The following is a 16,594-nucleotide window of genomic DNA, read 5'->3' on the forward strand; positions in this document are numbered from 1 at the left end:
TTCCTACTGCACAGTTTGACGGTCATATAACCATCAAAATTTAAAGTCTTGTTGTTGTGTCCATCACCATGGCGATAAACTGATTGAGCAAAGCCTGGAGGTCACGGTAAAGTAAACCGAGGAGAGACGGGCAGGTACACAAGATGAGCAAACGAGGTGTAATGAACAGCTTTTATTGAACCCAATGGACAGGAAAGTCGACTCTTGTTAGCATGACAACAGATTTTGTTCTTTGCAAACGTTGCTCACAACTTTATTTATATACAAGGCATCTATACTTTAATAATTGCAATCACAGAATATACAACAGGTGTACACATTTCGAGCCACATGAAGGCGAGTTCTTGGCTACTTCTACCTGAAGGTTCCATCTGTTTATGACATAATCACGGGCTTCACAGAGGATTCCTGAAAACAAACAAACAAAAAAATCCCACGGCAAGAAGAAGAATAATTAAGATAATTTATTTTTGTTCATTTTGGTCCTTTCTGCGCTCTTTCAAAATATCCTTCCACAAGGCCTTAAGGCAGACAGTGGCCTCGAGCATTATTATGTATTATTTACGGGAAAGTAAAACTGAGTGGAGGATTTATTAAACATCACACGTTCCACTTGATTTTGCATCAAAAGAAAAATTTTGGAGTGTTTTTTTTTAACAAAACAAAATGGAACCTTTGTCCAACTCTATGAATGCCCTCACTTTATGAAGCCAACGGTTGTAAAGTTTATGGAGTCTTATAACTATGGCAGATATGATAATAGAATCAAGGTCAGACAGGATGGTGCGAAGGTCGCGTACTTGTTTTCGAGCTGTCTAGTCTGTGTTCAATTCCCGACCCAAATATAACTCGTCGGCGTGGTCGTTTGCAGACCAAGTGTTTTCCTGTACATCAATGGGCCACCCCTTGGATGGATGTGGAGTTGGTTGACCCGTCCGCTGGCATGAGTTGGTGGACGTTAAAGACCATAAAGCGTGTCTTTCATGAAGAGTGGACGAGTTATCACCGGCACCCTGGACAAGTTACAAATCCCTGTCAAAATTAGCTTCATTCAAATTCTGGGACAGGCCAGCCGTTTTGTCAAAGTCTGAGCGCCAACCCTAACTTAATGGGGAAATGGTGTCAGGAGAGGGATCGAGCATTGAAAATGCAAACGTCGTGCAGTGATACATATTCCCCCATTAGGTATCATTTCCCACAGTCTTTCGATAAGACATTTTAAAAGAAACCTTGCACTCATAAAATAATTCAACTGATACGCCAGTGATTCCCTAGCAAAAACAAAACAAAAATGAGCTACCGGTGTGTTCAGTCTGAATAAGCCTTTTGTTTCCAGAAATTCGCATAAACGGTCAATGTTCTGAATATGATCCACAAGATGCTTAAATACAATTCTTACTTTAAACCTCTCATACATACCCATATATGCACAGGCAAGCTATCAAAATGGTATAGTACACTGTTCGACGGATGAAATGTGAGAATAAAGCACAAGATACACTATATACATCCTACTTAAATACTGTATTAGTACAATCGGTCAGCATCAGCGCTCGTTACGGGGTGTCTCTGAAATATAATCTTATGAGGCATTTGTACTGCACGGATTCACCATGGTGACGGGCCTTGCTGATCTAATGCCAGAAGCGGTGTATTTCCACACGTTTTGAGCCCATGATTGGACTGAGTCATCATGCGTGCGGTGAAAATGCACCATTGCCAGTACTGCCAAAGGTATGAATCTATTAACGGGCCAAATACTCGGCAGTATTTACGTTACTGGATGAAATTAATACTTTTTTGACTTTTCACTGCACCCTCCAAGTTGGCATGTATCTGCATAAAGGGTGCTGTTGCTTGCATAGAAGTTGCCAAGGGAATTAGACCTGCACTTATGAGTGCTGCGTTAAATTGGTCTGTGTAGTCCAATAAAGTTGAGGTTATAGGCCATCAGGCCAACGCAGATCTTTTGCATGCACCGTGAAGAAATAGTGGAGAGACGGAGCAAAGGCTCAGTGACTCAATGCTGGATTGGTCCCCGTGATGCACCGAACCCAAAACGCATTAATTCACATTTGTCAGGGAACTGGAATGGCGCGGCTTCAGGACAATGGGCAGCGAGTGGAAATTCAACCTCAATATATCACCTTGTTCACTCCGGCTTCACCTCGACTGGCTGCTCACTTGTTTGGAAACGATCGTGAAAAAGTACTGTGCCGGAAAGAGTACTAAAAATTGTGAAAATCAGTTTCCAACCAGTTCAAAATAAATTTCCAATTCATGGAAGGCAACAACGCCCTGGTGTGATGTCATTGTGCCCAAATCTTTTCTGGTGAGAAATAAAACTGGTGTAAGAAACCTCCGCGCACGATACATGCCCCCCTCTTCCCATTACATTCAAACAACCAACCTACTAGCACCCTTCCGACCTCAAATTCTTGCTTCTTTCATGATCAACGTAGGACGAGCACTACACAACATTTTAAGTGATTTAGGAATAGTATTTGAGCCCATGAGAGATAAACTGGGCCATCCCACTTCCATGGCCTAGGTGAGTCGAGTGTACCAACATAATCTTTCACAGCTTGGCACACCTTTGGTCTTAACGGTAGTTTTAATCAAAGTGGTTTGAGGCTGATCTTTTTTCAAATAGGAATCTGAACTTTGATGAAGCCCTTGGTCTTAGAAAGCATGTCGTGTCGGATAGCACAGTTTACTTCTCAGAGAATAGACATTAGCGAAGATAACAATAATTCCATTTAACAACACGCACCGCATTGTTTTAAACTTTGAAAAAAGCAGCAACAAATCCTCAAAGAAACAACCCGAATGTCTGCTGTTCCCACAATATGATAGCTATGTTTCACATGGATAGCCTAAATGTATTAAATAAAAGACATTGTAACTGTGTTTTTGCGCTGAAATCGGATTTTGTCTTTTTTGTTTTACCTTTTTGGTCTTGCAACCCTTTCCAAAGATGTGTGAGTTGCGCTGCTCGAGCCAAAAACGAAAAGTTACATTGAACGTAGATAAACAGTCAGAAAGTAAATGGAATAAAAACTTTGGGGGGTTTACACATTCTTGCAGAAAAACTGGGCCATTTTTGGGTCGTTCGTTACCGGCATGTCTACACACAGTGCCTGCACTGTAAGCCTTGCGTTAGCCTGGTATACAGACTGAGGACAGAATGCGAAACACCATGGTTTTTGGATGTTATGCAAACATGGCTACATTAACAATAATTCACCATTATATCGCCATCCGCAGCATGCAGTCCATATGCCAAAGACGCAAACTTTTTTCATTGTCAAATGAGCTGTAACAAAAGGAGACACAGAGTTTGAGAGAAGCTGGATTTCCTCTCGATGTGCCCGATCTACCGTATCCTTCTCGTAAGCAGTTTTGCGGAAAACTGTCAATGCCCCTCCTGCAACCCTCTTGAGACCTCTTGCCATCATTTCCTCAGCCTTACGTTTGCCTTGGCACAATATGGTGATGGGCGCGTCGGTTGCGTTGTCGCTCCTTGGCCGACAAAAGCCTCAACTTGGCCATCGTTGCCGCAGTGCCACGTAGCCTGCCTTGGATGTATGACGGACATGCCGGATGAGGCCTGTAACCAGAACGCGGAGTCAGGGAAGTGGAACTATCTCCATCGCCTGCCAAGACTCCACCGACTGCACTGGCCTGTAGAACTTTGAGGTGGAAACGTCCCAGCATGTGGCGGAAGTCATTTTCCTTTGCGAGGCAATGGTAGTGACCAGCATCATTCTGACGAACCTTGCGGATGAGTAGCCCCTGGTCGGTCTGCACCACACGCTTGTTCCTCTTCACCTAAAAATCCCAGGAAGAAAAAGAAAATGCACGATGACATCTCTATGTGTATGCTTTCACACATAAGAGAAACAAAGTTGTGAGACTGTGATGTTTCAGATTCTTACGTTGGACCAAAGGTTCCTCCTTTTAACATAATCAAGAAAAATGGTGGCAGGAGTGGGATCTATATGATTAATATAATTGAAAGTAAAATAACTATCACAGGCCAAATGTTTGTGAAAAGAAGAACAAATTGCTATCATTTGGATGACCGACATCGCTGATTTGTTCTTGCAAAATCATAAAACAGCTGAACTCGCAGAAAATATGTAATGTTGTAATGCAGGATGCTGTATAGATACAACAAGAGCTGCAAAACCACTTTGTGGAAACTGTAAAAGTAAAACTAACTACGGTTTTTATACAAAAAAAACCATTGTTTTCAGAGTCAAGGCTCATGGAGCAGGGCCTCAAAATGGCCAACATTTTGGCATTCATTAATATTTCCACAAAACATGTGCCCCCAAGTACAAATGAACCTTCTAGGGAGGGCGGCGCAACACATTCCTGCAACAGATTTTACCGGACCCAGGCAGGCATTCTAATTTGGAGAAGGTGACCATTGGAAAACGATTGTCTCGAATTCACAAAGTCAAGAATTGTTTCTCTTCAAACAGCAATAATAAATCAAGGCTGATGTAAAGAAAAACAAATAAAACTTTTAAAAGTCACCACACCGTTTCAATGTCATTTGTCAGGTGAGTGTTCCTGCGTCATGCGTGCATGTCACAATTTGAAATACTAATGCGTTTCATGAAATACCATGACAGTCTTCAACAGCAATATCTTCCTCTTCTTGAAAAGATGCGTACAGTACACATTTGCAGCACAAGGATCACATTTTGGGGAAACCGTGGTCCAATGGGACATCCCCTGTAGCAGATATTTGTGGCCAATAATATTTAATGACAATTTGATGGCATTTCCTTGGACAAAATCGACTGTTTGATCAAATAAAGTATAATGATGCGCTACTTTGTTGAAAACTAACATCATTAGCCAAGAATAGCAGCTCCCGAGGGATGCACCAATGCACCCTGTATCCCAATGCATCTGTTTCCCTCATACAAGACTGTTTATCCAGGAGTGAGAAAATTCAAATATTTTGTCCATCTCTTCAAATTCCCTCATGATAGGCCAGCGTGATTGCGGCAACTTCAAAATATATGACCGCAGTCGCGTTAATGAGATCACTATCTACATCGCACCCCCTACCCCCCCCCCCCACCGCCCCATTCATTATGGTGAGACTTATATGTCATCATAGTACTGATGACCTAATCGGTAGGGGTGAAGGATAAAAAGCAGGGTATCTGGGAATGAAGCATGCGTTGGGATATATTTATTCCTGTTCCACAGACAAGTCCAACACAAGATGTGCTCAATTAATTAAATTCAGCAACACCACCAAGATAGCGAAATCGGCTGGCTTGAAACCATGTACCCAAGGGAATAATTGGCCATTACGACATGTTTCGGGTTATGACACTATGTTCATCAGCATGGTGTTTGGACTTCAGTGTGTGGATCACAGCTTCCCAACCGAGAGATTGATTTAATCGTGTTGGGGACCAACCTGTAGGGGCCTGAGCCAGCCTCTTTCTATGATCGCTGTTACTTCAGGTTTTCCCCCAAAAAACGAATGTAATTTCCACATCCTACAAATGGCCAAGGACGGATGACATGACACGTAACTGAATAAATTTTCAAAATTTATATGCTAGTTGGAGCTCAGTTAGTTAAAATGGAGCCACGTGCAGCTGCAAGGTCAATTATAAAACACGAAAGTTCCTTACGACTCAATGTGATCAACCTCATACTAAGCCATCTGGAAAATTGCGAATTAAGTGAGGACTGAAAGGCCTATTATTAAAATATACAATTATATATTTTAAGCATCCACATCATAAACGTGGATAGCCAGCTTAACATTCTCGAAGAAAATCAGCGTCCTTCATGGGGCAGCGCCACTGTTGGGAATGTAACAGACAGCAGTTTATAGTTGGATCACATTCCACAAGGTTGAAACTAAGGGGGAGGGTGACTCCACCATCCGAGTAGGGAAAATGGCACAGATGATACATCACAGTAACACGGAAGAAATTCAAAGAATGTAGAAGTAAAGGAGTGCATGAGGATGTGGGTGTTCACTCACCGGATTACGTCCCTCTTCACCTGTTTTATGGGTAAACCACTTGATCAAGGCCAGTGGTGAGCGCGACGTGCAAACCATAAACGTGCTGCTACCTTCAACGGCATACTGCACCATTGCCGGAAACTTCCTTTGCACTGCGTGATGATGCAAGGGGTGGGAGACAAAACAAAACAAGGATGAACTTACAAGCCTGTCATAACAAATGTATATACGAAGGCGGGCCACCCAATCAAAATCCTGTAAGTTAGACTTTAGCAAAGTGGCAAGAACATTGTTATTAGCTAAAAAGTCATAAATAAACAAAGCCATGAATATATTGTTTCGGTTCTAGGAACCATACGCATATAACATACAGGTGTCCCAAGTCAGTTATGCTGTTAAGTATATGTGTAGACAGAACCCCTCCTTTTGTGTAGTGGGCAATCGAAGGGGTGTGTTGCGATGTTCTTAGCCACGTCTCGCGTAGCGAACGCTGGCTTGAAGAGAGCTCCGCGTTGTTGTTATTCTTCTTCTTGTTGTTCTTCTTCTGGTGAAAACAAAACCGTTCCGCGTCGCGTTGCGAATGCTGGCTCTCAGAGAGCTCCGCGTTGTTCTTCTTCTTCTTGTTGACTGGTGGAATGACGCGGCTCTTGGACACATTTGTCCTTGTTTGAGTTAGGGTAATAAATCTTTACATCCCAATTTACGTAACCTCTGAACTGTTGAGCCCTTCCGTCATGAAAGAGACATGACTAAATGTCATGGGCATGCGCAAACTACTACTTCACGTCCAATTCTGGATGGCTTCCACAACATTACTCAGGTCTTTTTAAAGACCGAGATTTAAAAGGGCACAAGTAAAGGAAAGTAGAGTCGCCGACAAGGTTTCACCCTTATTTGGGCTCATAAGGATCGCAAAACAAAGTTGGCCAAATTATGAATTAAACTGCCAAACTTTTTTTTTTGCATACACCGTCGAGGCTCGTATGAGAGCTGACACACAGAATGTACAACAATAGGAGCAGGAGACAAGAGGGGTGGGAGAGGGAAGGAAAAAACAGTGTGGAACAGAGACATGAGGAGATCTGTGGAAGGGAGAGAGATGGGGCAGGGTATACAGGGTCAACAGGATGGACATGACAGGGACTTTCAGGTCCTTAAATGACAGGGACTTTCAGGAAGGAAAGCAGGGAAGTTGAAGGAGTTGGGTTTGCGGTGGATTAACAGGGATAGAAAAGATGGTGGTTTTGGATGGGGGAAGATAAGAGATGGTTGTGAACAGCTGTTTTGAAGACTTGGAGGGAGGATTGGGATTGAAGAGTGTGTGGGAGTTTGTTCCAAAGGTGGGAAAAAAGAGGAATGAAAGAGTGAAGGTGAGCACTGATTCTTGATTTTGGTAGTTTTACCACAAGGGGGTTGCTGGCGGACCTTGAGCGCCATGCGGAAATATCGGGGGGTACATATCTCAGACAGAGGAGGGGGGGTCAGGTCAGAGAAGAGACAGTAGAACACAAAAAGACCACTGACCTGCCTACTGTGAGAGAGTGAGAGACCCAAAGACTTAGCCTCATCATGGGAGATACCAATGATCCCAAATGCCTTGGTTTCCATAGCGTGAAGCCGAGAAAGGTGAGAGGCAGGAGCACCAGCCAGAGGGAAGAGCAGAACTCCATCAGGCTGCAGACAAAAGCTTTGTATGTGGTCAGGAGCTCAGGTGGGCTGAGGAAGGACTTTGTATGATGGAGGTTGCCCAGTCAGCAACTGGCTTTGGAGACCACCTTGGAAATGTGGTTTTCCCAGGAAAGATCATAGCAGATTCTGAGACCCAGAATGTTCCAAGTGTTGGACCAGCTTGTGATTTTATCCAGATCTGCAAAGAGTGAAGAGGCTGCTAGTTGCCGATCTGAGGGTTGACAGATGGTACGGCAGAGGGTGGAATCATCAGCAAAGAGATCAAATGGATTATCCAGAGCCAGAGAGATCATTAATGAAAACCAGAAAAAGAACAGGGCCCAGAACGCTGCCTTGAGGAACTCCAGCCTCGACAGGAAGAGGGATGAGAGAAATCCATTAAAGGCCACACTTTGGCTGCGACAGGAGAGGAAGTCTGCGAGCCATGATTGGAGATGTCCTTGGATACCGGAGGAAGAGACCTTGGTGAGCAGGGCAGGGTGCCGGACCGCAGCGAAAGCATGCGATATGTCGAGGAATATGGCTCTGATTTCATGTCTGCCATTGAGTACCTCCACCATTGTTGGGAGAGCAGAAGCAGCATATAGCATATCCAGGGTAGAGTGACCTGGTCTGAATCCAAATTGATCATCGGAAATCAGGCAATTGGAGAAGAGGAAGGATTTAACATTTGAAGCGATGATGGATTCCATAACCTTGCTGATGATTGGGAGAAGGCTGATTGGTCTGTAGTTGCAGAGATCTGTTGAGATGTTTTCTGATTTCTAAGCAGATGGCAGATGACCTTGAGCAAATGAGAGGGTGAATAGAACAGAGAGAGGGTGAGCAAGAGCAGAGGAGCCGGTTTTTAGGACACGTGAGCTGATGCCATCTGAACCGGTTGCAGAATCTGAGTCGAAGTTTGACAGCAAGCTCTCCACCTTGTCAGGAGAAAAGGACACAGAGTCCAGGGACAGTTGGGTGTGAATGGGTAAAGTGGGTGCAGAAAGGGATGGGTTTGGGAGACAGGATTTAGAAGCAAACACCGAGTTTAGACATTCATCCTTTTCATGTGCAGTATCAGCAGTGCGGCCATTTGAGGTAAGGAAGGGGATGGAGGGGCAACATACACTAGAAATAGAATTGATTAGATGACACCAGGATTTGGAGGAGGGAGAGAGGTTTGAGAGTTCAGACTTGAGATTAGAAAGACGTTGTTTTCTGGCTCTCCTGAGGGTAGATACACACTTGGTCCGAGCTTTGTGGAAAGAACTGAGATTACCCTCAGTTGGGTTTACCTTCCATGAGACGAAGGCAAGTTGTTTCAGGACAACTGCCTTGCCACAAGCTTCAGTGTACCATGGGTGGGAGGAAGGGTAAGACAACTGAAGACGAGATGTGGTTAAATCTGTGCATGAGAAAGAGCAAGTTTCTTTGAAAGAATTTCCAAGATGAGTTGATGTCAGTGGAAGTCGAGATGGGAGACCCGTTCAGAAGTTTGATGGCTGCTTGAAGTCCCTGCCAGTCGGCCTGAGTGAAATGCCAGATTTGACGGCGCTGAGGTTGTTCTCTGATAACAGCCAGAGAGAGGTCCACTTTGACAAGGACATGGTTAGATGAACCGATTGGAACGGAGGAAGAACGGCAGATATTTTCAGGAAAATTGTCAAAATCAGATCCAGAAGAGATGGAGTACCATTGGTTGAGATCCGGGTCGGGAAGTTGACAGATTTCTTCAGCCACAATGAGTCACATAAGTTTTTTGCTGAAGTGCTATGGCAGGTGAGAGAGGTACCCACACCTAGCCAACTAGCATGATAATTGAAGTCACCACATATGAGGAAGAGAGAGTTCGGATGAGAGGATAGAACTTGGTCCATGTTTACGGATAGTGAGGTGTAGATGGAGTAATCACTGTTAGGTGGATGGTACAGTACACATATAAACATGAGGTTGGAGTGGAGGGGAAGCTGTAGCCAGAGGTATTCCTGGGGGTGTGGGGGAGTGAGGGCAGTGCATGGAGAGTGAGGAATAGAGTCTTTGATGAAGAGCAACTCCGCTGCCAGGACGAGGCTCAAGTCTGTATCGGGGGAGGGAGTAACCAGGGAGAGAGAGACGAGGGAGTCAGGGACATCTTGAAGGAGGAAAGTTTCGATTGAGCAGATTATGTCTGATTTGTCAGTGGCAACCTGTATGGAAAGATCCATCAGGTTTAAGTGAAGGCCCTGGATGTTTGAGGTCAACACTGTTAAGGAAGAGGGAAGGGAAGAGGGAAGGGAAGAGGCTTTGGGTGCAGGGGAGGGGAAAGGTAGGTCGAGGAAGGAGGGGGGGGGTGAGTTTAGGAGAATTGTTGAAATAGTATGTGTGATTGCAGAGGAGCTTGGGGAAAGGGCCAGTTGAGTAGAAGAAAGGCCTCTGTGGTGCTGGGTTGAGGTATCGTGGGGAGTGATAAGAGAGGCGGCAGAGGGCAGATGAAGATTGGAGGAGGTGGAGTGATGAGATTGTAGAGAGAGGGCAGGGGAAGGAAGCAGCTTTGTGGATGTGAGGGGGGCAACTTTGGGAAGGGGAGTGAGGGGGAAGATTGGAGGGAGAAGGGTGAGAGGGGAGAGTTGAGGGAGAAGGGTGAGGGGTGAGTTTTTGAGAAGGTGAGAGGGAAGCTTGGAGAGGGAAGAGTGTGAAGGTTGCTTTGAGAGGAAGGGGAGACAATGAGAGCAGGCATGACAAAGGTGCAGGAGAGCAATGGGAGAGGTGAGGAGAGGGTAAGGATGAGACTTGGAAGAGATATGGTGAAGAAGGAATCGGGCAGGGGGAGGTACAAGATTTGAGAGTTGGGAAGTGGGTGATGTCTGCTGAGAGGAAGGATAGAGCATGTTTGTGGTGATGAGTGTACTGATTGAGAAAGTGAGATATCTGTGAGGTTGGAATGGAGCCCACAGATGTAAGAACACCACACACTTTTGGACAACAGAAGAGGAACTGAAACTGAAGCAGAAGACAGTGAAGAGGTGCCAAGAGTGGAAGTAGGATGAGGGGCAAGATGGGAGGGGTAAGGAGAGGGGATAACAGGTGAGGGGATAGGAGGAGGTAGATGTAAGGTGGTGGGGTGAATTAGCACTGAAGTTGGAAAAAAGGGACGATTGATGGAACATGAACCTGCATTACAAACTGGGATTTACAAATTTTTATTCTTATTATTTTTTGATAAAGATTACATTTGATTAGGAAAAGGAAAGGTTGAAGGTAAATCGTGTGGGTGTTTGGTTAATTTGGATCAGCTAATGCAGAAGGAAGCTGGTAGTTCGACAAAAGTTACAGGAAGAGGAACGCTGGTCTCTACCAGGTTTGCACAGTGAGATGGTGAAATATTTGCCCATTCTTCACGTGAAAATTTCTCGGTTCTGACAAGTTTGATGGGGATCGTGGATGGACTGCAATCTTCAAGTCTCACCATAAATGTTCAATTGGGTTCAAGTCAGGACATTGACTGGGCCTCTCAATAACATTTATTTTCTTCTTATTCAGCCACTCCAGTGTGGCTTTAGCTTTGTGCTTCTGATCATTGTCTTGATGAATTGTGAATCTCGTACCCAGTTCCAGATTCATGGCTAACTCGAGCAGGTTTTCATCAAGGATTCTCCTGTACTTTGCACCGTCCATTGTACTTTTCTATCCTGACAAGCTAGTCAGTCCCTGCTGATGAAAAGCAGCCCCATAACATGAGGCTGCCACCACCGTGCTTGACAGTAGGCAAGGCGTTGATTTTGTGATGTGCAGTGTTAGGCTTGTGCCAGACGTAAAACTATGAATTTAGACCAAAAAGTTCAACTTTTGTCTCGTCTGACCACAAAACGTTTCTCCACATACCTGCGGTATCATGAAGATGCTTTTTCACAAACTTCATACGAGCTGTTAGATGAGTCTTTTTTTAGGAATGGCTTCTTTCTTGCCACCTGTCCATAGCGGCCAGCTTTGTGACAGGAACTGGATATTGATTGATGGACATTGACAGTGACATCTTAAACCAGTTTCATGCTTGCCTGGCTGCTGAGTTAGGATGAGCGACCTGATCTGGGTAGATTCTAGGTGGTATGATGTGGCTTAAACTTCTTAATGATCAATTTCACCGAACTCAAAGGGATAATGAGTGACTTTGAAATCTTCCCATAACCCTCTCCTGAATGGTGCTTCTCCACCACTTTATGTCTGACTTTTTTGGAAAGCTCCTTGGTCTTCTTGTTTACCTTGTTGGTTGACCAAATGAGTTGCACCTTAAAACTCCTTAGATAAGTGTGGGAGATTACAGGTGAAACCTATTCCACTTATTTTGTAACATTTCAAACAAATAATTTGCTCATGAAATTATTTAGGGTTAATTAGGCAAAGGGGTTGAATACTTATAGAACTGAGAATCATTTGATTTTTCTCTGTTAAAATGAGTTATTCATATGTTATCTACATTTTTAGTTTTATCACTTTGGAGTCGATTGTGAAGACTCTATACATTAAGTTTGATTTCAAAACATCATGAAATAAGATCAGTTGCCATCAAAATGTGAAAACTTGAAAGGGGGGGGGGGGGTGAATACTTTTGCAGCCCACTGTGTGTATACATATATAAATATATATATATATATATATATATATATATATATATATATATATATATATATATATATATATATATATCTTTTTATGTATACACATAAAATTATATATATCTTTTTATGTATACACATAAAATTATATATATTAAAAAAAGAAATATATATATATATATATATATATATATATATATATATATATATATATATATATATATATATATATATATATATATATATATATATATATATATATATATTGGGTGCTCGCTGCTAGACTACCCTTATTATCAGTTTTTCCGTCTGTCTGGATGTTTGTATGTTTGTTGGGTGGTCGCTAGACTACCATTATTCTCAGGTTTTACGTTTGTCTGTATGTTTGTTGGGTGCTCCCTAGAGTACCCTTATTTTCACTTTTTCCGTCTGTCTGTATGTATGTCTGTATGTATGTCTGTCTGTATGAAATGGACAGCTCTGGAGGCCAGTGGAGTCAATCGATTTTGATGAAACTTGACAGGTAGGTTCATACCAGGATATAGTTCTATGCTTTTGAGCACAGTTGCTATGGACACCACCGTTGCCTAGCAACGGGACTTTTAAATTTTTGAAAAATCCTAAAAAAAAAAAAATCGAAAATAAAAAAAATCGGCTTCCAGACTTTTATGTGCAGTACAATCAACCTCTTTGTCAAAAAATTTCAGCCCGATCCGTCAAAACTGTATGACTAGAATGCAATTATGTAGCGACCACCCATGTCGCCAGCGGCTTGTATGTTTGTATGTAATGGACAGCTCTGGAGGCCAGAGGAGTTAACCGATTTTGATGAAACTTGACAGGTAGGTTCATTCTAGGATCTAGTTGTATGCTTTTGAGCACCGTTGCTATGGACACCACCGTTGCAGAGCAACGGGACTTTGAAATATTTGAAAAATCCCCCAAAAATTATTTTTTCGAAAATAAAAAAATAGGTTTCCAGGCTTTTATGCGCACTATAATCAACCTCTTTGTCAAAAAATTTCAGCCCGATCCGTCAAAAACTGTATGAATAGTATGCAATTATGTAGCGGCCACCCATGTCGCCTCCTGGCTTGTGTGTGTACATATATATATATTTATTTATATATATATATATATATATATATATATATATATATATATATATATATATATATGTTAGATAATTCATACAAATACTATCATACACATACTTTTTCTTTCTCCTCGTCAAAAACGAAGAATAATCTTCAGAGTTTGAGGATAGTATTTAGCTCAAGCAGTCAGCATGGTGCAGTGGAAATCCCTTACGTGGCAAGTTTCTTTACAATCCATCACGCTGGAAAGCCAAATACTATTTTATACAATGAAACTGGTGGGCAAGCTCGACAAGAAAAAAAGGAGCAGGAATAAAGAGGCTGGGAGAAGATGCTATAAATATGATGGATTAAGGGAAGTGTGACATTGCCAGGTGAAGAGTTATTGTGAATGCCAGCTCAGCTCATAAAGAAACAAGTGTTGAGTAGTAGCTCATAAAATTTTTGCCAAGTCGGCGAGATTTTCATTTTTTCCTGTTTGCTCGAAGTTATGAAACAAAACCGCCCAAACGGATTGCAAGATCATGTGAATCAACAGCAAAACCAATCATTCAAAGATGTGCACTGATATTTGCACTTCCTGAAGGAAGACAAATTTGTGCAATGCCAATTGTGTCATCTGTTTTGCAGTTTAAACACCATGTCCGTTGTTATTATACAATGCGGACACAGGCAAGTGGGATTTGTATATCCCACTCTCCCCCCCTAGCCTTTTTCCTGTTCTATCCACCAACAACCAGAGCATTCTGTACTTGGACAAGCGACCAGGTGCAAATGGGCAACGATGCGCACCTCATCAGTAATTTCATTCAGCACAGGATGGATTATCGCTAAATCCGATTCTACAATTCCACGTTGAAGCGGAAAGCCAGTGATGATAAGATTCACTGCTTCCCATTATATTTGCCAAATCCATAAGACGTAGTCAATCTGCGGCCATCACGATATCTGATCCATAGATATTTCCCGTTTATTACATCTCGCATTTTTGTGGATTTGAAGAAATCTCCGAAATTACGAAGGAAAAATCAATTTTGAGTCTCCAATGTAAAGAGAAACAGAGTATTGTTGAATCCCTGACCAGTGACTGAGTGTTCTACTACAACGCCATATTGTCTTTCAATCCTAACAAATCTCACACTCTCACCATCTCTCTCCAAAAGGACCGTCTGGCAACGCCTCTCCCCAAACCCACCGACTTTCTTCTCAATCCTCTTTGGGAAGGTTCAGTAATTCAAACTTTTGGGTCTCACTCTCAGCCATGATCTATCTTGGGCAAACCACATATCAAAGTTGGCCTCCACAGCCAGAGGCCACCTGGGCATCCTCTGTCGTACAGTCCTTCCTTGGCATGCCTGAACCCTGACCCACTACAACGCCTTCATCCGTAGCTTGTTGGAGTACTGCTCTCTCCTTTGGGCTGGCTCCCCTGCCTCACATCTTGCTCACCTTGACACTGGGGAAACCAAAGCCTTCAAGATCATTGGAATGTCCCGCGCTGAAGCTGAGTCTATGGGATTATCATTTCAGCATCGCAGAGTAGTCGATGGTTGCTGTCTTCTACCACCTCCTCTCTGGTCTTGCTTCCTCTGCTCTTTCCGGAGTTTGTCCCTCCCAGGTTTCTGCAGGGCTCACATGGTCCACCGTCAATCCTCTTCTGGTAAAACTACATGAATCCAGGATCACTGCTCACCTACACTCATTTGTTCCTCTTTTTTACACCTGTGGAATCAACTTCTACATCCTCTTAAATCTCAATCTTCCCTCCAGGACTTCAAGACAGCTGTTCACCACCATCTCAGATCATCCCCAATCCAAAACCATGATCTTTTCTCCCCTCGTTAACCCCACCCAAATCCCTCATAATTATCCAGTTTTTCCTCCTTGGAGTTTCCTTCTCCACGTATGCGTGTTTTGCATCCTGATTTTGTCTGTTACAGACTGATGCGTTCAATGCACTTGCACTTCCACGATCCACAACTATGTCTACATAAAAAATAAAAAATTATTCTTCATAACTGTAAAATTATCATAATAATGAATCTTCAAAATAATAAATCGATATTTAGTGAAAACTAAAACTACGACGACTACCAACACCACCACCACCACCACTACTACTAATACTGGCCCCAATTATTCCCACCTTCTTGTGGCATCGGCTGGGGAAAGTTTTTGGTCAAAGTCTTTCACGAACTGTCTGGCCAGGCCTGATATTCGACCAAGGGTGGTAGGAATTCATAATTTATTCAGGGTGCTGGCAAGCACTGTCCTCTTCGTGAAAGACACCATGGGATATTTAACAACCACCAATGATCAGTGCTGGCAGACGGGTCTTCCGGCCTAACGTCCATCTGATGGACGGTGCGCACATTGCTAGTGAAACACCAGGATAGCAGTTTATAGCCGGTTCGGAATTCAAACCCAGGTTAGACAGCTCAGAGATGTGTGTGCATCCAGCTGGGCTATCCTGCCAAACAAGCTTATCGATAGAGGAACAAGATCGAAGCAGTGATGAGTTTCACACATTCGAACAGACACATTACAAAAGGCAAATCAAATTTTCGTGAAAAATAAGGATTAGATCACCTGCTGATGTGCAAGTTTTACGCTGCCGGCATCCTATCGACCATGGCCTGTTTGTAAGCGAGGGGGGAAACTCCACATGCACGTTGCATGTTCTGATGATAGAAAATCACTACCAAGGACAGAACGTGCACAGAAACCAAAGTATGGCAGGAAAGTCCAAAACTAATCTCAAAAATTGTACTCAACCTCGAGCAAATGTCAAAGGTGTTCAAGCGCAGGGTTGGGATGCCTGAAGTTCAATGGAATACTAAACTCACTCCTCTGCTGGAACGACATGTTGATGCCAAATATGAATGCAATCCATGCAGTTTGAACAGACCTGCAGATTTGGAGGCTCGAAAAAGTTTCCCCCCCCCCCTGGACCTTCATACTGACGTTCTGGAGTGAAGTTAAACCTTCACATGAAAGGTCAGACATCCGAGAAGGTCAATGATGAAACCTTTTCTTTTTTTCAAATGTACGTTATACCTAAGTATGCAACGGGTAATCAAATAAAGTGCAACAACCAAAGTATATGGAAACGAGTGTAAGAGGTAAGGTCCCTCACTTTTGTGGTTGTCCTCTTGACATTGGGTGTTGGGGTTTCCATGCCTGATGTCCTGTCGTCGGGTGCGTCTGCAGAAGATAAACGCAAC

At 43.1% G+C, this 16,594-nt stretch overlaps 1 protein-coding gene across 3 annotated transcripts in view; it reads right to left on the bottom strand.

Moving 5' to 3' along the window:
* Nucleotides 1-157: 157 nt before the first annotated feature.
* LOC147033469 (semaphorin-3F-like) overlaps nucleotides 158-16,594 on the bottom strand; it is a 154,711-nt gene continuing 138,274 nt past the window's right edge. For all 3 annotated transcript variants that reach the window (XM_085871658.1, XM_085871659.1, XM_085871660.1), the window contains 3 exons: nucleotides 16,507-16,574; nucleotides 6,029-6,162; nucleotides 158-3,831 (listed from right to left, as the gene is read on the bottom strand). In XM_085871658.1, coding sequence (XP_085727784.1) covers nucleotides 3,469-3,831; nucleotides 6,029-6,162; nucleotides 16,507-16,574 — 565 coding nt within the window. In that variant the 3' untranslated portion in view covers nucleotides 158-3,468. The remainder of the gene's footprint in view (nucleotides 3,832-6,028; nucleotides 6,163-16,506; nucleotides 16,575-16,594) is intronic.

The sequence above is a fragment of the Eptatretus burgeri genome, chromosome 2 (assembly GCF_056783735.1).
Source record: "Eptatretus burgeri isolate ZD-2024b chromosome 2, Ebu_testis_v1, whole genome shotgun sequence".
NCBI lineage: Eukaryota > Metazoa > Chordata > Myxini > Myxiniformes > Myxinidae > Eptatretus > Eptatretus burgeri.